This window comes from Equus asinus, chromosome 10 (genome assembly GCF_041296235.1).
Source record: "Equus asinus isolate D_3611 breed Donkey chromosome 10, EquAss-T2T_v2, whole genome shotgun sequence".
In the NCBI taxonomy this organism is placed as follows: Eukaryota; Metazoa; Chordata; class Mammalia; order Perissodactyla; family Equidae; genus Equus; species Equus asinus.
Window position 1 is genome coordinate 99060459 of NC_091799.1, and position 23634 is coordinate 99084092.

The 23634-nt window shown below is 38.9% G+C and overlaps 1 protein-coding gene across 5 annotated transcripts in view; it reads left to right on the forward strand.

The window, feature by feature from the left end:
- Positions 1 to 6199: 6199 nt before the first annotated feature.
- The window catches only part of CTNND2 (catenin delta 2), an 888692-nt gene continuing 871257 nt past the window's right edge, over positions 6200 to 23634 (forward strand). For 4 of the 5 annotated variants that reach the window (XM_044779487.2, XM_070519864.1, XM_070519863.1 and 1 more), the window contains exon 1: positions 6339 to 6517. In XM_044779487.2, the coding sequence (XP_044635422.2) occupies positions 6481 to 6517 (37 nt within the window). In that variant the 5' untranslated portion in view covers positions 6339 to 6480. Of the gene's footprint in view, positions 6518 to 23634 lie in introns of all 5 variants that reach the window. The other variant, XM_070519868.1, reaches the window with a different exon arrangement.

Here is a 23634-nt window from a genome sequence, read left to right on the forward strand (position 1 = left end):
GCAAAACCTCTGCTTGTATCTGTGTCTCAAACATGGCCCTCTGCCCAGGAAAAGTCTCAAAACTCAGGCTCTTTCACTGCTCCGGAATTGGCAAAGTTTTCCAGGGAAAAGCAGATATACAGCATCAGTTCAACTCTCCACATCCTCCTCTGTCTGGAATTGTGGCTCCTTTAGTTATTCTTGCTTCAGCAGATTACTGATACTTTAGGGAAATATTTTTGTTTTTTATTTAAGAATTCTAATTATTTTCAATAGAAGCGTTGGGCTGACACAAGCAATTCCACCTTATCCAGAAATAGAAATTTCGTCCATTTTTCAATCTGAGTGTTTATCATTTCAAACAATTTGAGAAAAGAATCTTAATTGAACCTTTATTGTCATGAGAGAAATCGTGTGATAACAGCCAAAATGCACAAAATAGAAAGTTGGCTATAAATAGAGTCATCTAACCATAGAATAGGAAAGCATAGTCACAAAAAATGGACTGGGAAAATTACAGGAGTATAATTTGAACTGAATAAGAGGATGAACATTTGTGGCCTATAGCTAAACCAAACTGTTTTAGTTCTGGGTCATGAGATTATGATTTTTTCTTTTTCATAATTTTTTGAATTTTCTAATTAATTTTGATAAGAATTTGTTACTTTTATAATAAGCCAAACTAAATGTTCAACAAAATATTTACATAAACTTGGTGTTCAATTATTTGGAAAATTTGTTAAGAAGTCCTTATCCCTGATAATTCTGCAAGGATAAAACATTTATATTATAATATATATAATACAAATAAATTTTAAAATAACATATGTCTATATTTAACAAAATGAATGTGACTACAAGAAATATAAAACCTTACTAGCCATGTACATATTCCATGTACACAGACAAAACATAGAGAACATGCAGGCCACTTTTGAGGACTGCATATGTGATTAATCATTATTGTTAGTTTTTACAGACTACCTGATTGTAAAGGATTGGTGGTGGGGTCCAAACTTGTTAATGAACCCAGCTTTCCTTCTTGGCACTACAGTATACATGATCATAATAGATGCTATTGATTTTCTTAAGTGAATCATTTAGGTGTTTCATTCTCAAACCTATTCAAACCCAATGCCCCATTTTTATAACAAGTATTGTGTAATACTTTGCTATCCTGAAAAGAAATTCAAAGATATTAATTGATTTTTAAGGACCTACACAGTACCCTAACATAAATACAAAGAAGAAATACAAGGAAAGTTATTGAGAATAAAATAATTATGTTTTTCTTTGGGTAAGTGCTTGGTCACAACTAGGCTAGAAGAGCTAACCAAATACTCTGAGACTTGCCCCTATACTTAGAAACGCAGTAAAGGTAATGGCTATGACAACCATCTGATACATGAGTGTTCTTTTGCTGAGTTGTATACTACTGATGATGTTGCTCTTAATCTTATGAGGAAACCTCGGGAAATTTCTGAACAAAAGTGTTAAATATTTTTTGTAATTGATATTTTAGTGGCATTCTTGCAAAATTCAATGTACATTAAAACTATGCAAAAATGCTTCTTGCTTATATGTAAAATGGAATAATGTTGTAGGCTTAGATACCTGTGAACAGATCCTAACAGCCATGGATGATTGGCGGGATCCTTGAAAGCTGTGAAGTATACAGGCAATTCTTCCCTCTGTGGGATTGCCCTATATGTTACAGAATGTTTTAAATGTGTGGCTTGTGATCATTAAATACTAGTGTCAATAAGAAAATACACTCTCACACTTTTCTAAAATACCTCCTGAGGAGGCAGTAATACTTCCTTTAAGAGCCATTGACCTAGATGTTTGGTGTAAAAACTGAAATTTTGTCAATGAAATTTTCATACTAAATCAACTCTGCCTTAAAATTTATCTGGATGAACCTTGATAAGAATTCCTCTCTTCCACTCTTTGGATCTCATTTCATGCACTTGCTCCTTCTTGGTCTTCTCTGTCGGCATCAGGCCAGTCAAACTGGGGAGTCAATTTCTTCATCCTCTAGAAGTCCATTAAATCTATAAGCATGGCTAAGAAATCATAGCATAAAGTTAATTTTTCCTTGCTGCCTATTATCAGGTTTCTGTGCCCAACTTCACATTCCATAATTTGATGTCTTCTCTCTGTATTTGTAATTCATCAATGCCTGTTGACCCATACTTCTGATCCACTGTCCACTGCTGATCAATAATCCTTGACCTTCTCAATGCCTGACCAGCTTACATTGAATTTAGACATTTTAGCACCAGGTTATAACTTCTCATACATGCAGGGGCCTTCACGTGATACCTCACTGTTCTTTAGTTCCTTCATTGAGTCCACGCCTGGTTCCACTCTATCTCCAAGGGCTTCAGCCATTACTGAACACACTCTCTCTATCCCTCTCCTTGCTTAGCTTCAGGACTTTGGGTCCTATTTCCTCATCATGCTACCTATGTGCTGGCACCATAAGCAAAAATCCCTTGAAGAGGCAAAAACGAAGAGAGAACACAGAAGAAAAGGAATTGAATAAAAGAATTGTCAACACCCTAAAGCATATAGACAATTAGAAAGAAATGATATTTGAGTGTGATTATCTCCTCAGTGTGCTTCTTTTTCTTCTATCACCCAATAACCCCAATTTATAATTAAACTTCATGAGGATAGGGATTTTGTCTTCTCGTCTATTGTTTGCTATTGAATCACCAAAATTTTACGTGTCTGAACCACGGTAGATGCTCAACATACATTTGCTGGTGAATGAATGAATGGATGAATGACACCATCATATGAGTAGTAGCTGTAGTAAAAAGTAGTTTGTGTGAAATTGTGAAGTTTTGAATCAAACAGTGAAATGACCTATCAATGATCTTAATTAAAATGGTTAATTCAAATTAGTTAACTACTCTGAAAGTCTTTAAAAACAGAGTAACATTTTCTAGTAACAAATGCATCTCTTTTTGACCAATATTAGCCCCCAAATATATACATACGTATATATGTATATATACACACACATATAGTTATTATGACAATTCTACATTACTATTCTAGAGAATTTGATTTAAAATTTAAATTGTAAGCTTTGAAGAAACATCATTACTCTCCGTGTTTAAATGCTGGACAGCAACAATCAAATAGTTTAATTTCCCAACTTGAAAAATTTCCATTTGTTTATCAATAAATCATTCACTTTAAAAATTTCAGGAATATTATCTTCTATTTGAACCTCAGTAGCAAGATACAGCGCTATATTTATATTGCTTTGAATCAAACAAGGTCATTTCTCTTCTAAAATTGCCATATTTTGAGCTGTAAAATATGATACATGAACTTATAAAAACACTTTTAGTTATGAGATCTTATTTCTAAAAGTTAAGTGAAACTTTCATATAAAATATATTTGCTTAATATTTTCAAAAGTGATTTGAAAAATCAAGAGATACAGCACTTAGTATTTAGATGTCATTTCTGTATTACATAACTAATGACACGTAAACAGAAGAAACAAAAGATTTCTCATCTAGTATTGAGTACTATAATTTAAACATAATAAGCTAATAATTTTCTGGTCTTCTAGTAAATTAGGGAATTCAGAATATTCCTTTTTACAGGAACTATCAGAAGCAGGAGGCAAAAGATGGCAGCAGTGAGTCGTCCCAAGATCTCACACTACGCATGCTCCTTTTACTTTATTTTTTAATATTATCTAATTGTGCATTTAATAATATCTTCAGTTACAAATTATTTTAGAAGACTAGAAATCATAAATGTCCCAGTGAAATCAGGCATAGTGCAAATTAAATCAAAGTGGTATAGGCCATCACTGCTTTCCCTAAATACCCTCCTCGCCCATCCTCCTAAGAAGTCTGTGGGTCATATCCAAGGCGAACAATTAGTGAATAGGGTTTGCCATTGCTCATATCAAAAATAACTCTAGAAACTTTAGAAAGTTATTTTCTCAACTCATTCCATATAGTCACAAAAGACATGTATATTTGATCTGGATGGAATCTATGCACCTACTTCAAATTTAATCCAGAGAGTAATTGACCTCCCTTCAATAGCTGCCCCTCATGTCCCAAATGACTTCTTGAGTTAACAGATGCAAACAAGAATACAAGTTAAAAAAAAAAAAATCCAAAAATGTGACCAAAGCTAAGGTGAAAACAAAGAGCATCCTTTAAAATATAATGTGGCCTAATGGACACAGTGCTGCTAATTTGTCTTTTACCAAGTACTCCACGGTAATTGAACTGCCTTTCTGAGAACTGAAATATAGTTCAACATGTGCTGAAAAATGGCCCTGCAGTGTTTTCTCTTACAAGAGTCAGGAGTATTTTAATATGGAGCCAGCTTTAAAACTGGGAGCCAGGCTAGACAACTACTTTTGGAGGTGAGACCAAGCCTGCATATGCATGTCCAGCTCTGGTGTAGGAGGATTAAAAGCAAACATTGGTTGTCAAAAGTCTTTGCTTAATCTGCTGCTCCTTGCATTGATTTCTACCTATTTAATCTGTCTACAACTTTTCTCCTTTGCTCTTACTTCAAATTATATTTTAACTTACTCCAAAGTATAATAGGGAATAGCCTCGGATAAATATTCAAGTCATTTAACTTCGTTGGATAATCTCTTCTGACACAAAAGAGAAGCACTTTGTTACTGAAAATCATAAGCTCCCAAATCCCTCTGGTTACAATTTCTTGTATTGTGTCATGCTTATCTGTGTCTCAGCTCTGGGGAGGGGTGGAGTGGAAAAGACCACAACCTCAGACAGTCTGGGACCTACAGCATCAGGGATGGGGAGCTGTGGCATCATTAGAAGAAGCGTTGGCCCTGGCCCCGGGCAGGATGCACTCTGTCTGCCCATGACTTGTAACTGCAGCAGGGGTGAGCCCCGACATGACTTCTGAAACAGAGGGACACAGGTGAAGGCCCAGAGGACTTCTTTTGTACATGACATGGTTCTTGTTTTCTAACAAGACTTTCACTGTTCGCTACAGTGATCCTACTTGCTGTATATATTTCACAGCAGAGAAGTCCCGATGGAGTCAGTGAGCTGTCAAACCACGAGGTGATACAGAAAACCAATCTGAAAATGAAGAGAACAATGCAGGGTGTATAGGAAGACTATGGAGGAAGACGCAGGTGAGGGTTTCCATTTTAGCCTGGAAGGGGGGAAGGGGAGGAGTAGCAGAACGCGGCAGAGGTGCTGAAGTAAGAAGGAAGGGGAGGCGCAGGAGGAGGAGGGGAATTTGTCCTTGCAATCTATTCAAGTTCCAGACTGGACAAGGGTCTTTCTTGCCGGAAGTTTACATACATTCCAGATTCAAAACCAGAGGGATTTTGTTTAACAAGAATGTCTCTCCACCCGCGAAAAGCATGTTTAATATAAGCACTGGAAGAGACAGTAAGATTGGACAGGCGATGTGGGAAGACGGCAGATGGATGTCCTGCCTTCTTTGCTCTAGAACCACAGGATTTGAGAGCGTCCACCTCCATCCAGAAGCATGCACATTCAGCTTGCCCCCCGCCTCCAAGGCACACACCAGCTATTCTAGAACCCCTCCACCCCTGCCCCTTTGTTTGCAGGCTGACATCTGCCCCATCACGATAAAGTGTCAGCATCTTGCACGTGAATGAAGAAACTGGCCCTTTGAGAACCGGTCCAACCCAGGGTTCCAGGCCTTCCCAGGTCCCTTCCAGCTTTCCCCTGGTTCCCAAGCATCCACCCATCTCAAGGCCAGGACGTGCGTTCCCAAGGATGCTCGGCCCTCTCCCAACCCGCGGCCTCCTCCCCTCTCTCCTGCTGCTGCTGCCGCGAAAACCAGGAGAAGTGGAATGCGCACGGCGAAGCGCCGCGCTCTCGCGGCGGCACTGGGCATGCTCGGCACCCAGGGCAGGTTTGGGCGGCGGGGCGGACGCTTCCTCACTAGCCAGGCGCCCGAGCCGGCCGCCGAGGCAGAGGTGGAGGCTGAGGCTGCCGCGCGCCGCGGGAGGAGCCTCGCCCTCGGCGGCGGCGGCGGCGGCGGCACAGGTGGCGCGGGCCGCGCGCGGGGCGCCGCACGGCGGCGGCCCTAGGCTCGCGCCCGCGGCGGCAGCCGGCCGAGCGGAGCGGCGGGCGCGGCGGCGGCTGCTCTCCGAGCCCGGCCGGCGGCGGCGGCGGCGGCGCCCGGAGTCCGGAGGAGCCCAGAGGAGCCCCGAGCCCGCGGAGCCCGCGGAGCCCGCCGAGCCGGGCAGGGGGCGCTGCGCTCGCCGCGCTCGGAGGGGCCGCCGGGCCGGGCGCAGCGCACTCGCGTCGGGAGCCGCCTCTCCCCCGCGGCGCTCGCCCCAGCTCCCGGCCAGCATCACTTGTCCCGCGGCCGCGCTCAGACAACAAAAGCGGAAGATGCTGCAGTTGGGCAAGGTCAGGACCTTGCCCTGAAGCCGGGCGGCGGCGCGCACGCCTTTCCCCGGACTGAGGAGCTGTCGCTGGTGGCGGGCGCATGTTCGCGAGGAAGCAATCGGGCGCCGCGCCGTTCGGTGAGTTGCCTTCGCTGGGCTGCTGGGGCCAGGCGCATCCTCCTTCTCGGCGTCGTCCTCCTGCTCGCCCTCCTCCTCCTCGCCGCCGGTGGGGGTTGGTCCTCGGCTCCCGGCCGGCTGGCGGCGGCGGCTGCTGCGCGGTCCTGCCAGCCGGGGGAGGACCGCGATCGCGCCGGGTACCCTCTTGGAAGACGGCTCTCCCTGAAATGGGGGCCAGGGTTAGTGCCTTTCTTGGAGCGGTTACCAAGTGGCTTCTCTGCGTGCTCCCCCTCCCTGCCACCCATCTCCCCCAGAGGAGGCGTATATAGGGCAACACCAACAATACTGCTCCTTGCCACCCTCAAGAACATCCCCGTTGCATTCATGACGTCCCTAATATACGGGAGAAGACGGGGTGGGGGTGGGGAGGACTTCCCTCTAGTCTTTTGCCCTTATGTTCAATGTCATTACGATGTTTGGCTAGAACAAAATGGAAATACTTAGTCATATGCGTCCATGGCCGTTTCTTCAGTCTCTCGCTGCTTGCCAGACCCAGAGCCCGTTTGGTCTATATTTAGCGGTTTCAGAGGAAGCGTTTTCAGCTCGATTCACAGGTTTCGGGGGCTTCTGCGTCCTGACAATAGATAGCAAGGCTCTGGAAAGCGCCTCCTGAAACCCAGGTTTGGAAATCTGTACGTGTGTATGAGAGATTGCGATGCGATATTTGGGTGATCCGTAATTAATGGCTGAAAGCAAAGCTGCTCTTTTTCGCCAACCTTCCCCTTATTCTGATGTGTAATGTATTTCCATCGATTGCTACTCAGCTGGTTGGAGCCACTACGTTCAGAATTAAGTCACTGGAGAGGTGGTGCAGCCTCCCAGGTCTGTGTGGTGGGAAAACAGCCTTAGGGATTTTTGGGGTGTGTATGTGTGCCGTTCCCACAAAGAACAGTTACTTCCAAAATGCCTAAAGTTGTGTTTCGCTGTAAATGTTAGGGTAGTGAAGGGTGTGGGAAAAGAGGGGCAGGTTGTGGTTCCAAGGAGTTTTTTCCTTCCCTTTCTGTGCTTCACTTAACTGGTCTAATTTGCTTTAGCTCTGAAAGGTGTTATTAACATGCGTGGCTAATGTTATCCAAAAAAATATGTTGGTTTAGAAAAGGAGTATGTTTTAAGCATAGTATCGGGCCTGAGATGCATAGGTTTTCACTTTTAGGAACTATATGACCACTATTTAAGATGCTTGGAATTTTCTGCAACGATTTCCATGAAAATAGGGAGGTGCTAAAACTACCTAAGAGTTCTCTCATTGTGCATCCTTCCATCGTAGTTTAGGCTACTGATGGTAGTTCAGTTCATCTCTTTGCTGTTAGTAATTCACCCACAGGATTAAAAGACTTTAGAGCCGCAACACTTCTAAAATCCCATGGAGAAGTGTTTGATATGACATATCGAATTGAAGGATGAAGCTGTGCCTGATTTCGGGGTCTCGCTCTATGAGAAGTATGATACATAGGGGCAGGCATCCTCACATATGGACCGGATGCTTTAAACTGCCATACAATCTCTTTGCCACATGCAGAATCCATTTTTAATGTTTTGGGGAAATTGTTAAGTGGCTTCCTTACTGGTCTGTGGGTTACAAGATCTCAGGGCTTGAATGAAGATGATTGCATTTGGAGTTTGCTGTTGAAATTTGAGAGGCCTGTAATTATACAGCTAACAGGTCTCAGCGTTGCAGAAAGACTAGGAAGGTCTGCACAGCTCGAGTTAACTGAACAGTGTGATTAGTTTTACCAATATTGCTTTAGTTTCACCTTATTTACATACAGAGAACTTTCCAAGAGCACTTTGAACATACTGTTGTGCTCCTTGCATTGTTTTAATATAAATTTTTTTTTCCAGAAAGCAGCAGTAGGTGATGGAGACGTTCATTTTTCTCTTTTCACTTTTCATTTGAATCTACTGTTTCCGTTTTAAACATGATTCTTAAAGGGCTAGATATTGCTCTGTGCCCATGTGTGCACACAGAGAGCAGCTGGTGGGCGTGGGAAAAACTACATGTATTATATCTGTGAGTTTTATGTTATATTGTGGATTGAAAATGATAGTCCTTGATTGAATGGCAATTGTAGTAAGTACATGAGGTTGTTGCTCTAATGAAATTGTCATAGTCTTGCAGAAAGGAGTTATTTAATTTGGTGTATGTTTGTGTAGATGTATAACCTAATCATTATAGATGTCGCTAATGTTTTCCTTGTTCGTAGTAGAAGTCATGCACTGTCAAATTACAGTATTTCCATCAACTTCACATCTTTCACAGTAGAATACAAGCCAATTCTTTCTCCCAGTGAAATGGTTCATCAGGGAGAAAAATGAAATTCAAACGCTATTAGTTGGAAAATGCAATTTATACTTTTGTTGAATAATTTCTAAGGATAATATCACTTTCATAATGACCTTTAAAATTAAAAATGAAGTTATAATATTCACAAATATGACATTACTTTTGACATGGAATTGAATGGGCAGTACTTTTCTGAAAATGCTGTAGAACTTGCTGGTTTCTGTTGAGCTTTCTCAGAGTTCTCTTTTATATAGTATGCACTGATGTGGAATTGTTGAAGACTTCCTCAGAGTGATTTCATCAGGTTGTCCTTACTTCAGAAAACATTAAAGTTACATTTAAAATAATTTATTGTAATTTGTTTGTTGATAAAGTCAGGTATACATTGTATGGACCGGTATATCTGGTTGTAACAAGCCAATTGAACTAAAATAGAAACTGTTGCGTTTTGAACCACAAAAGGGTTTTTTTCTGGTGATTATCCACAGGCGATATGAACACCTGTTTATGGTTGTTTCTTTGTGTGAACATTATTTTCATCTTTAGTGGAGAATCAGTGATGCTAGTATCACTCTTCCTAAAAGTTTTATTTTTTTTAATAAAGATTTGTTTTGTAAAAGATGCCACACAGTTAAGAGTACTTAAGGTCGAACACCATGATTCAGAGGGTGAGCAACTTCCAAGAGAAGACCAGCAGGTATTTTTAAATCCAGTCCTTCTGTTGAAGGTGTGGTGCAGTGGGTCTTTGCTGGCTGATTTACAAGTCAAAAATACACTTTCAAGCCAAATTCTTTAGTTGGCTTCCACAATGGTTTTTATCATGCATATTCCAAAGGTGTTCTCGGGGCCACCGTACTTGATGGCTTTGCTGATACATGTTATGTGGATGTGGGTGAAAAGTTAATTCGAGTGGGAACAGTTCATGATACTTGTTGCTGGTTTTAAGTTTAACTGATTATATGCCAAAGCAACAGCTTTTTATATTAATGTAAAATATTGAACATGTCATAGATAAATAGTTTCTATCACATTCTCGGCCAGTCTAGCCTACTGATTAATAAACTGCCTGGTTGGGTTTAATGAATCCAATTATATTCACAAACAGTGCCTCTGACAGAGGAAACTCACAGAAATATTTGATCATAGTGCTTTTAGTCTATTAAAAATGTTAAGACTCATAACAAAAGTGTGTAGTTATGACATCTCCAGTGGTTTGTCTTTTGATCACGTAGCAGTTAAGTATAATTTCAAGCTCCGTTTCGTAGTTAATTGATTTGTAGGAAATGTCATAGCTGTATTAGGATATTGAAGTTCTACTCTGTATCAATTAGTTTTTGACTAATTGGAAATAGTGATTAAATAAGTGAAACAGTGCTTCCTAGGAGCTTTCCTTGTTAGACAAATATTCACCTGTGTCCCTTGGTGAGATTCCTGAAAAGTTATCTGTAACATGAATTACATATATTGAAATTTATTATTCCATTAACCAGCAATTCAGATCAGAAAAATATTTATAGAGAAAAAGTTGGGCTCTGCCTCACAATGAAAAAATATGTATATATAAAATATTGGAATATGTATATTATAGTATAGTGCTTTTTTGAACTCTGCTTCTAGTAGGTACGGAAATGTGGAGAGAACACTGGCTTTGAGTGAATACCAGCTCTGTGTCTTCTCAGCTGTGTGTCCTAGGCCATTTGTGTCATCCTCAGGTGTTAGCGCAGTTTTTTTCAGCTGTAAAATGCGTGCAATAAGACAGAATATCTCAGAAGATTGGTTTTAGGATAAAGTGAGTGTATAAGCGGCTTGTAAATTTTAAACATTTGTGTAAACACAAGAGGTCTATATCTGCATATTAAGATGGATACTTATGCTTCATTTATTTATTATTAAATATGTTATATGGGCCATCAGCCTCTCTAACAGAGGCTGTTAAATGGATATATTCTCTTAACTGGATATATCTGTCCGTTAAATGGATATATCCAAATGGCTGTATCCAATATATATCTATTAAATGGATCTGTTACTCTTATTGTAATAATTCTTTTTTTATAAATTTGCATATAAGATACGTCAAGTTTTTTACTCTACAGCATACCATTCCTTTACATATTAAAATATATAATAGTTAAGCTAAAAGAGAAGTAAACTACATCTTCCAGCACCATTATTAAAAAAAAGATTCTAATGTAATAGAAATTTCAAAACTTTGGTACTCTTTATTAGCGGTATATTATTCACCTGATTAAAATCAAATTTTCTACTAAGGTTAATGTTGTACAAAGAATATTATAGATAGTTTAATAAGCATCACTCTTGGTGAGGTCAAATATTATACATCTGCTCTGTTTAGAGCCACAGAGCATGAATCCCATTGTAATATCATTGTGACAAAGGAGAAGAAAACTTAAAGAGCTACATTTGTTATAGAAAGAGAAGACCCACCCCAACCCCAGTTAAAATCAAGTTCTTGTAAGAAAGTGTGTGCCTTGGTACCTTTTTGAAAATAAATGGTCATTTTCACTTGTCATTTTCCTCTTAATAACTTCAGTGAAGTGCCCAACTCCTCTGGGTTTGATTATGACCAGCTCCTGTGAGTAGAACTGTGATCTTGAGCAGCATAATTTTTGCGATAATAATGCTTGGCTGTATCATAGAATTTGTTACAGAGTGTGACCTGTATAACAGGAGACTAATTTATCTTCAGTCAGAAAAACATTTTGACAATAAATGTAGTTATTTATATTCAAATTTATGTCTTGTTGTGGGAATTGCCAATTATAATTTACTGTAGTAAAATACATGTTATAATAAAAGACCTTTCTGGTTTTTGGATCAAATAAGTGGGTGAGCCAATTCTGTCTGGTTAAATAACTGTGTCAAAATTTCTGTAAGTTTTGAATGATATGGAGTGTATTACTAATTGCGATGTTTAGTTTATAGCATTGGATCGTGGGGAACAGTTAATTCTGTCATTGAAATTAGTAAATACATTTAACCTGCATTGATAAGGGCTGGCGTTTTCTCATTAATAACATTTTTTGCTTAATAGATATGATTATCACAACTGTGTTAGAAATTTTATCCAATAGATATGTATTAAGAAAAATGCATTTCGTACATGTTTTATATAGTGTATTCTTTTGGCTCAGGAGCCTCTTCATAATCTTATAATACTTATTATAATCTTTTCTCATTTAAATATGAAACAACATAAATCATAGAAAGGTATATATTTACCTTAAGTCATAAAATTTGGATTGGTGGTATCTTTAAGGAACCAGATAAATATCAACCCTCCCCTCCAACCCTTCCAGGTTCTGAAAAAGTTGGGATGTTGGAAGAAAAAAAAGATAAAGGAGTGGCCACCACGGGCGAAATAACAGTTCTGATTAGATATAGCTTAATATGATGCCGAATGACATCCCAGGACGTTGGCCTTCCTCCCCTCCTCCCTTCCCACAGAGACAGAGCTGTCTCTGAGCCCTAGAGCCCCAGCCTTGCTCTCTGCAGGCAGGCAGATTTCCAGAGAAAGAAGGAAGGACCTAGCCCAGTTCCTTCCTTTCTTCTTCAGAGGCAGAGAAAGTGAAGGGCTGGAGCGGGGCCAGAAGGGTTACATTAACTAAGTTCCCTTCACCTAAAAAATATCCGAAGTCGAGAAAAAGTGTTCCTCATTGATGTGGTTTCTAAGGAATTCTGGTTGTAGAATTTTGGGTATAGTAGCTTTCACAGTGTTTTGCTTAGTAGGTGAGCTCTTTAAATATTTTATGATATTTTTATACTATATCAAGACTTATCGTGGGAGTGTCTAATGCCCTGGCTGATTAATAGGGAGTATGATCTGTGAAGTTCAGCTGATTTATGTATTACCAACTTTAAAATACCTCATTCTCGGTATTTCTTTCCTACTCCCCATGTTAGACTCTGCCAGTAATTGGATGGCCTTCTAAGTGGTAAGAAGTGGGCATAAAAAGGACAGTGTCAAAGTCTGACTCCCCACACCGTATATAAATGAAGATCCCTGCCAGCTATTATCCATAGCACGTTCTACCTCAGTGTAGATACTTACAGTTTGGCTGTCATTTAGTGTTTTAACTTTTATGGGAGCAATAATGGACACAGTCAAGAAAGAAGAAAAAATTGAATTTCCAAATAGACATGATGTTTTATTTGACTCCAAGCATGACTACTCAACCTAAGAAAAGCTCACTTCTTAAAATAAATTTTATTCTTCTTTCTCAAGTATTTTATTTGGACTTTCAAACCTTAGAGTAGCATAGCAGTCATTACCTTCAGTAACACAATAATTTAACTTCCAGGAGGCGCAACTTCTTTGGCAGCAAACCAAGTCTCCCAAAGCTAAAAAATCTCAAATTCAGTCTTTCGTCTCTAACACTGTCCTCGCTGGTGCCAAGTGTGGTTTTTTTGGAGTCACCAGATGAGGAGGTACAGGAGTTTTCCAGAAAGGCAGACAGGAGAAATGACTATCATGTGAAGAGTCACAGAGATAGTAGAAATCATCTCACATTTACCCAAGATGTGGCACATGGTGCATCAAGGCTGGAGCTGGTAGCATATGGATGAGACTCTGGCTTGAGATAGGTTGGAAAAGAATAATAATGTTAAATCCATCATAGGTGCATAGATGTATTATGGCACCTCTATCCAAAGGAAAATTATGCAGCTATGAGTTATCTTTTCAAAGAATAGTTAATTCAATGGAAAGTATTTGTGGTACTGAAGGTTAACAAGAAATTCAAGGCAAAAAACTATATTGAATATGATACCCAGCACACATACCCCTATACACACATAGGCAGACACAAGACCATAGTGTTCATGGCAAGATTTCAAGTGTTTTATTTTTATATGTTATCTTTCTACCAAATATATCATGGTTTGATGTGTATTACATCACTACAGAGAACAAAAAAGCATGCTTTTAAATTTTTAGAAGAATATTATATATTTTCTTTGGGATGAATTTCATTAATTAGTTGAATACATGACTGAATTAACAAGGTTCATTCTTCATGGAGTATGTGTTACATAAATTCTAACCAGTGTCATACCCAGAGTTTCTTTGTTTTAAATTTGGGATGTATTGAGTAGGTTTAGTGAGTTACTGTCTTCCTTAGAACACTATAGCATGTTAGTATGGTATTTTTCTCTTTTTCAAATAGTGTTTCATTATTTTTTTTCTGTTTTCAAAAGTACTGCCTACTCATTAAAATTTTGAAAATATAGAAATGATAAAAAGAAGCTGAAGTTCATACAGGATCTCAAGCCCCAGAAATGACTCTGTTTTTAGCATAAATGCTAATCTATTCACATTTTTAAATTTAGAAGATTTCTCATATTTTGCTTTGTTACTTTTTAATATGTAAGGAGGCTTTTAATGGGTATTCATTTTTAGTGTTTGTTTTTCATACTTTGATATAACATCATTTGCTTAAATAGCTCACTATTTTTGGAGATTGATGGCATTTTCATTTTTTGGCAGTATATTTGATGCTGTATTTACACCTCAATAGTTTTCATCTGGGTCTCTAGATTACTTCATAGAGCTGGTAGTTTTCAAAGCTGTTGATATATGTTGTCGAGTTGTCCTTCAGAGAAGTTAGATAATTTCTATTTCTCTCAGCAAGGCAGGAGTGTACCAATTGCCCCATGATTTCAACACTGGGTATCATAGTTAAAAACAACAACAACAAATTCCAATTAGATAGGGGAAAAATTTTGTTCCTCTGTGATTTAAGTTGCTTCTCTTTGAATATGGCTAAAGTTAAATATTACATAAGTTTATGACGCACTCCTAATTCTTTTGTGAGTTTTCTTCTCATATCCTCTGCACGTTTCTCAATTGGTCTCTTTGCTGTGTTTCTTATTGATTTGTATTATTTGTCTATAATAATTACATTACCCTTTGTCATGATTTATCAATTTATTCCTCATTTTATTAATTCTTATTTTTAAAGCGTAATTCTAACTCTTGTAGTTAAATGTGTCCCCTTTTCCTAGGAGGGTTCTTCTTTAAGGGAGCATTCTCTGCTCCCTGATTTTGTGTGTCTGAGTAGTAGGTACAGCAGTGGAGAAAATGGTGGAGGGAATACTTAATAGTGTATCCTCACTTGACTGAGTTCATATCTCACCTTTTCCGTTTCTTTTTAGGCAAGTGGATAACTTACTACTGGGTGTCATTGTTGATAGAGGGGAATTAATTCCTGTCTTTGGGTTGTGAGGGCAAATTAACGACCATGGTCCTAAAATACGTGGCGGAAGGCCTAGTATGTTAGTGAACCTCAAACCCCTTATCTCTTTCTACTTTTAAATAATCAAGATGACATGTCCTTTTCTCTAATTCTGGCTTTTGCTTTCCCCACATGAAGCATAATTAGGCACCTGCACAGGCTCAGGGATCTCTGTGAAAGTCAAGTTGTCTGTGACAGTCTGGGGTGCACAGGTGCAAGCTTGTGTATATGCTACGGTCACTTCGCTGTGTGTTTCGGGTTTATTGGGAAGAGTAAGTTAGGATGCCATTTAGGCACATAGATGATTTTCTATACACGCCCCCCCCCCCCCGAACCTCCCTCGAGTGCATAGACCTTTTTCTCTGATCAAATAGGACCATGTTTCTCTCCACCCCCACCCCATGTTGGTAATCTATCTTTTATTTTTATCATTGATCCTCAAATCCTACAATAATGGCACATAGTAAACATCTGTTAATCATTGTGGGCTATATGTACACTTTTGTTTTCATTGTCAAAAATGGCTCATGAGGGGCCAGCCCGGTGGCACACAATTAAGTTCGCATCTTCACACCAGCAGCCTGGGGTTCGCTGGTTCGGATCCCGGGTGCAGACATGTCACTGCTTGGCAAGCCATGCTGTGATAGGCGTCCCACATATAAAGTAGAGGAAGATGGGCACGGATGTTAGCTCAGGGCCAGTCTTCCTCAGCAAAAAGAGGAGGATTGGCAACAGATGTTAGCTCAGGGCTAATCTTCCTCCAAAAAAAAAAAAAGGGCTCATGAGCTAAAGTTTGGTTGCTTTTGGTTCATTTTGGGTGCTAGTTGCTGCACTACTCTGGAGGGAACACTGGATTAGGATTCAGAGTTCTGGGATCTGAATCCTGCTTGACAGTAGCTTTCTCTTGTGACTTTGTATTTGTGCCTATTTGGTCCTTTGCTCATCGGGATCAAAATCCACAGTTTTTGTGAATGTGATACGACAATTTATATAAAAATGCTTTGGGAAACATAATCATAACAAGCATTAAAATATAAAATATGTTCTCTGGAACTTTTGATGTGCTTGAAAATAGGCTAAATTTTTTGATATGAGTGGAAGTTAGAAGATTTTCTTGTCTGTAAAACTAAATCTCTGACCTCTGTTACTAATATGGTTATAAAATGCCCAAGTCCTAATGATTGTAAAGCTGTTGCTACATTCCACACTGTTGAATATTGCCTCCAGGAAGAATTCTCCTTTATCCATCAGTGGAAATAATTCCTGTTATTTCTTTATACCATTTCAAAAATTATGTCATACCAAATTGGCTCCAAAAAGCTCTCTCTTTTTCTTTTTTGCACCGATATTTGCTGCTTAAAAGGGAAGTAGAGTGAAGCCCTACTGTTGCTCAGAGATTGAAATCTGTACACATGTCTCAGAATACTATTTTCTCTCCTGGTGGGCTGCCGAGTCTGGCACCTGGAGGGCTTTATCAGAACAGTTTTAGAAGTGTGAACTGTAGCTGGCTTCCATTTTTTGAGCATATTTCCTTAAATACTTTGAACAGAATTTCAGAGAATTCTTCTCACTCTAACTATAGTCTGCCAATAGGAAGAAACCATGTGTAAGTTATGGAAAAAAATAATTTGTTCGCTGTTCTCAAACTTTTGAAGGAAGTAAAGAAGGGGAGTTTCCCTCAATGAGTACACTGCTTAGTGAGTAGCAAATTTTAGGTACTCAGGAGGAGATGCTAATCCTGGTTTTGCTCACTGCTTAAAGCAGTTTCAGATATGGTCCTTTATTTATTTTTCTTTTTTTTTTTTTTTAAGATTTTTTATTTTTTTCCTTTTTGTCCCCAAAGCCCCCCGGTACATAGTTGTATATTCTTTGTTGTGGGTCCTTCTAGTTGTGGCATGTGGGACGCTGCCTCAGCGTGGTTTGATGAGCAGTGCCATGTCCGCACCCAGGATTCGAACCAACGAAACACTGGGTCGCCTGCAGCAGAGCGCGTGAACTTAACCACTCGGCCACCGGGGCCAGCCCCCTGGTCCTTTTTTCTTATAAATCTCAAGTTGTTGTTCTTCAGCTTAGGGAAATTCATGTGATAAATCATATGATGATTCCAAATTTCCTATTTCAGCATGGAGAGGATTCATGGGGTGCTCTTAGCTTGTACAGGTAAACCCCAGAAAGCAGCAGAGTGTGAGAGGATGAGGCAAGAGCATGGCTGGGGCAAACTGATGCTCAGTGGCATCCCTTCTTCCTCCAGAAATACAGACTCTGGACACAGAAGACTGAGTATGTTCTGGTGAGCTCTGAAAGAGGGGGGTTGGAGTTTGGTAACACCTGGGAAGTAATGCAGAAATTTTAAGACGTGAGAAGGAGCAGGTAGCTTAAACTGGTTTTGGCAACAGAACTTTTTAAGTGGGCTGGTCGATTGTTCATTGATTAATCCATTCAGTCAACAAACTGGGCTGAATATAAATTTTGAAGTAGTGATAAGTTATAAATAGTAGGAAACAACGTTCTATTCCAGAGCCAGATAATCTTCCCTCCTCTGAGTGGTTTAGCCATTTTCTCTAGTTGAAGAGTAGCCACTTATATTCTTTTCAGACTCGAATTTCAACCTCCAGTGACCATGAAGCCTTATTTACTGTCACATCTCTGAAATACTTCCCTTTCTCCCGTGTGCGTGCCAGTTCATTAAAATGCATTAATTGCTACTAGGACTCGAGCTCTTTCAGTACTAAACATAAATACTTTACATTTACACAGTGTAATAATATGATTTTATGTGGCTTCCTAGTGACCTGACAAATTATGCATTTTACAATAATGGTTAGACCTACGGAATGGCAGGTGATACAGAGCTGCAAGTGGGAGAGCGGGTGACAACCTGATAAAATGCTATCTTGAGTTGAACAGGGTGTGGGAGGAAATATAAGCAAAGTTATTCCTCTGAGTTTTATAGCATGTTCATCATTACAAGTACTTTCCCATATTTTATCTTTTCAAACTGAAAATAAGAGTTTTAAAAGCAACATAGATTTTTGAACCAATAGTAGATTTTGGCATGTTTTCTCCTCAGAAGCTCCTTAGGTGATATTCATCTGAGTTTAAAGATACATGCTGACCCAAAGAAGATGCTCTTTAAGTCAGGTCTTTCCACAGGTTCTCTCAATGTCCTTTATGCTCACACAGGTGTATTTGGTGCCCGTTGCCTTTCCTCTTTCTTCTTCTTACTTTTTAAAGCAAATTGCTTTGTGGACTATGAAGGAAAATTTTACTTCTTATTTGTTGTACCTTACTAGTTTTCAATGTGTATGCCCATGATTTCCATTAAATAGGTACCCACATACTATAGGAGTAATTTTAATTTTTCTGCTGAGTATTTTTCCTGTAAATAAGGCATTATTACCTATAAGTTTACTGCTGGTGTATCTTTGAAGATAGGTAGTGCTAGGCATTTGGTGAAAGGAAAGGCTGCTTCTCCATCCATTACAAGGCCATGAGAAGGACATTCAAGGCAGGTGGGTCATCCCAGTATATGCACGTGGTACTCAACCCTTTGCAGTAATACTGTCACCACATGGGAAAGTTTGCTGTCATTGTATCCAGGAGCTAAGCTTCACGTGCATATCAAGCTAAAAAATATAGATGCGATGTGAGATTTCTGGTGTTGCAATGTGCAGATGTGTGATGTCATAGAGAATATCGTACTGTCAGAAAAGTTTGTGAAGCTGTTTGTGCATCACCAGGAAGAGATGGTAGAACATTTTGACAACAGGTCTATGGGCTGCTCTATAGCACTGACAGGATAATGAGTACCATGCTGAATGGTGTAAATATTACATAAATCTGAATGTAAGAACATGCCATGTTCCCCTCAATCACAGAGGTTAGGGAAGGTGTGTTGGATGGTATGTCTGTTGTGACAGTGAAACGTGACTTTGGAAGGACTTTACTAAATGAAAACACTACACTATAAGAGACTGTCTTGGTCAGCTCAGGCTGCCATAACAAAATGCCCTAGACTGGGTGTCTTAAACAACAGGCATTTATGTGTCAGTTTTGGAGGCTGGGAAGTCCAAGATCAAGGTGCCAGCTGATTAGGTTCCTGCTCTCTTCCTGCTTGCAGATGGTCACCATCTTTCTCTGTCCTCACAAGGCCTTTCCTTGGTGCGTGCATCTCTCTCTCTTCCTCTTCTTATAAGGCCACTAATCCCTGCATGAGGGCCCCACCCTCATGACCTCATTTCACCCTAGTTACTATAGAAAGGCCCTGTCTCTAAATACCATCACATTAGATGTTAGGGCTGCAGCATGTGAATTGGGAGGGCAGGAGAACAAACGTTTAGTCTGTAACAGAGACCAAGGGTAAAACTAGCAAGGTCCCAGCGCCGAGGAAGGACCAGCTCTAGTGGAAAATTTGGGATGTTTGGTATTGAATTCGTCCCTAAATGAATGGGAATTACTAATCAAGAATGTGAGTTGTTCTTTAAGGTATTTTAAATTATTCTTTGGAATACCACAGTTCTTTTTTATAGTTATTTTTTGAAATTACATGAGTGCTTCTGATCTTGGTTGAACCTCCCACTTCTTCTCATGCTGATCCAAGCCGCCATCATCTCTCAGCAGAATTTCTGCAGCAGGCTCCTGGCTGGCCACCCTGCCTTTCCTCAGCTTCCCTGCAGCTTGTCATCCCCACAGCAGGCAGAGGGCTCCCTCTGCATCCACTCACATCTTGCATTTGCTTATAACCCTGGCAGTGACCAACAGAAAAGGTCCGACCTCTTCCTGTCTTATCTCCCCTGGCCCCCGCCCCTGGTCTTTGGCTATCTTCCTGTCTCTCCTGATCATCTTGCTGAAGCAGACCCTCTCTTGGTAGCTTTCCTAACAATTACCCTGTTTTATCTTCTTCATGACATGTATGAGAACCGGAAATCACTTCATTTATTTGTTGTTTTGCGTATTATTTTTCTTGTCTGCCTCCATTAGAATGCAACCTCCTTGAAGGTTCATCATTAAAGTGACTTTACAATTCATCCTATACTGAAATAGTACACATAGGAACTCATGAGTATTAATGCATGCCTGGCTTCTCAGTAGATGCCTTATATAGGATAAATTTTTAATATACGATAATCATTGAATCATATCACAGATATATGTTGAAATAGGAAGACCAGACAGAAGACAGATAATCTATCACTGAATGGATGTCAGAGATCAATATGATGATGAGTTAGTAAGAGCTGCCTGCGTTTCCATGTGTAGAGCTAATACGTGCTTTCGCCTATCAAGTCAGCCATCATGTGATTTCCTGGCATCCTCAAGGACAGCAGGTTGTTTTTCAAAGGCAGATTATCTCATAGTAAATGGGAATACAGATATGCCAGACATTTTGCTGCGGGAGGATATTAAATTTACTTTAAGAACAAAAAATAGAGCTGTACCAACTTTATGTTTCTATGGAACAATAATCGTCTTCTCAGAGAAAAATAGAAGACTATGAAAAACAGGAAAATGCTGATTTAGATGACAACTTTCAGGATATTCTTTCATGAAGACATTATTTTAAGAGAAAGTAGTGGTGAGTATAGGCAAATTGGAGAAAATGATCATATATGATGATTAGAGGTAGATTTATTTTCTCAGGGTGAATTTATATTACATTTCTTATATTTAGATTGAAGATACCATGTATGATTTGGAATATCGTCAACTGAAAGAAAAGTAAATTATTTTAAATTACTATAAAATTATCCGAATGTAATTTTGGCATAAGACCTCGAATGCTATATGTTGGAAATGCAGTGATTTGTTTTATAAAGAATAAATATAAATATGTAAGGGACGTGGGGTTTGTTTGTTTTGTTTTTTAACTGCTACATAATAAAATATCAGAAGCCAATTGATGTGACTTCAAGTATGGTATTTTGGTAGTTGCGTGTTTACTTTTATTTCATCTCATGGGCAATATCTATAACTCAGAGTTCATATTAACAGAAAAAGAAGAATTTGCTTTTATAAACTTTTGTATCTCATGTTTGGACTCTGCTATCACAAAATCCCCTTTTATTTAAATTACCTACATCTTTAGTTAAATTTAGTGTCTTTCGAATATAAAACCTGCACATAGAAAATACTTGAAGTTACAGAACTAGTGTCATTAGATTGTTTCTCTTACATAATATGAGATTCTAAGGTGGCTCCCTTTGATGTTTAAATTTTTGCTATCCACTCAAGCAATAGTTTGGATTACATTGTTTCTCTCTTGGAGCATTGTATTTGCTACATATTTCTGAATCTTTAACTTTTAAATTGGTCTGTAAATCGTGTCTTAAAATCACTGACACAGTTTAGTCGTGGAGAGCATTTTGAGGGTTTGTAACTGAAAATGTGTCATCTGCGTGCATGCCCAGATGCCGGTCACCTCCTGAGCTCAGTGGAAGGCAGTGTTCTGGCTCCTTATCACAACATTCAACTGCACTGTTGACATTCGGCGTGCTGTCTAATAATTTCAGCATTTGGCTTTGAGTCCTATGAAAAGAGGAAATGAGACCCTTAGCTTAGATTGTTTACCAAGGGGAATAAATGTCTTGAAAAGGTTTTTATTTGAGAGTCATTCTGGAAATTTGCAAAATACAGATCCAGGCCAACGTTGCTATGTTGTTGAGAGTATAGTCATGCAATACATAAGGGCATTTTGGTCAATGACAGACCACACATATGACAGTGGTCCCCTAAGATTAGTGCCGTTTAGCCTAGGTGTGCAGTAGGCTATACTGTCTAGGGTTGTATAAGTACACTCTGTGAAGTTCACACAACGACGTGATCACCTCACTGCATTTCTCAGAACATATTCCTGTTGTTAAGTGATGCTTGGCTGTATTAGGTAGGACCATGTGCAATTGCTGACAGGCAACCATATTTGACCTATAAAGATGGCAGTGTAACCCTAATCATTAATCTCATTAGTTGAGGAGCTAATTAATAATGGCAAAATGACATTTATGCGTTTTTCCACCCTAGAACTCACCATTTGGTGGGTTAATAACAGATAAGAGATTCACATTCTCTTATGTTTTCAAGTACTAAGGGAGATGTGCCAACTCTTAGGCCATGGGGGAAACCATTGATTGGATTAAGGTTGGCAAGCCTGGGAATAATTAACTTCAGTCCCCAAGAAACTTAAAGAATTGTCAGCAGGTATGTTTGGCCCTCAGGAATGGGACGCAGTCTGTCACTCTGCCATAAGTGGTACTTTTCTCATCTTCATCACTGATTCTGTCTTTCCTGGTTTTGTTAGCCTAGTTATAGGGTTATAGCTTTGGTCTTTAAATTACATAGGACTTATTTAAAGGACAAGTACTTTTAATGTTCTAATAGTTTCATGAGACTTTTCTAAGTTTCAATGATGTTTTGTTTTTGTGCTTTAAAATGTCACGTGATCATTCTGAACGATATTAGAATCCATATTAGAATGCCATTCATTTATATAATTGAAGCTCCTGAGTCTTGTCCAAATTTTTACTTTAGACTGGATATGCTGGCAATATTAAGTTGGGGGCTTTCAAATATAATTTAGTTTCCAAGAATATAAATGAGCATTTCATAAAAATTGTCGATTAAAAAATCTAGTATATACCCTTGAATAAGATGTGTTGAAAATAGCAGTTGACTTTTGTAGCTTCCTCCCCAAAGTCTACAGCCCCAGTCTACTCTTAAAAGAAACATTAGACAAATCCCAAATAAGGAAAATTCTACAAAATGTCTGATCATCACTCCTCAGAACTTTCAAGGTCATCAAAAACAAGGAAAGTCTGAGAAAGCGTCAGAGCTAGGAGGAGTCCAAGAGAACTAAAGTAGTGTGGTATCCTGGATGGGATCCTGGAACCCCTCAAGGACTTTAGGGACAAATTAAGTAAATCTGAATAAAGTATGAACTTTGGTAAATAATAATGATTCAACACTGGTTCACTAATTGTAACAAATATTTCATATTAACGTAAGATGTTCTTAATAAAGGAAATTGGGTGTAGGCTATATGGGAATTCTCTATACCATCTTTGAAATTTTTGGTAAACCTAAAACTATCCTAAAAGATGAAGGTTATTTTTCAAATCTAATTTTTAACAGTAGAAGTTTTTAAAATGCCCGCTCAATGTTTTTAAAGATATTAATAAAGGAAAGGACATTTTTGTTTGATTTTAATAGGTTTGGTCTATGTCCTAATATTTTAGAACCGTTATTCAAGTTGATTTATTAATTATTAAATAGTAAAGGAGCATAACCTATTTTTTATCATCCATGTCCTGGATTTATGGTTAAGGTGAGGGAAAGGAGAGTAATTTCTCAAAATTACAAATAAAGCAATAAAAAGGAAAACTCCTTTTTTTCATTTGATGATGTGTACAAGCATAAGATATGGATAATTCCAAATTTGCAACATTTCTTCCTTTATGTATTTTGTTTAGTGTGTGACTTTTGCAGAGGCAGAGAGCATTGACATCATTTATTTTGAGAATATTTTAACAAGTGAATGGGAATTTTCT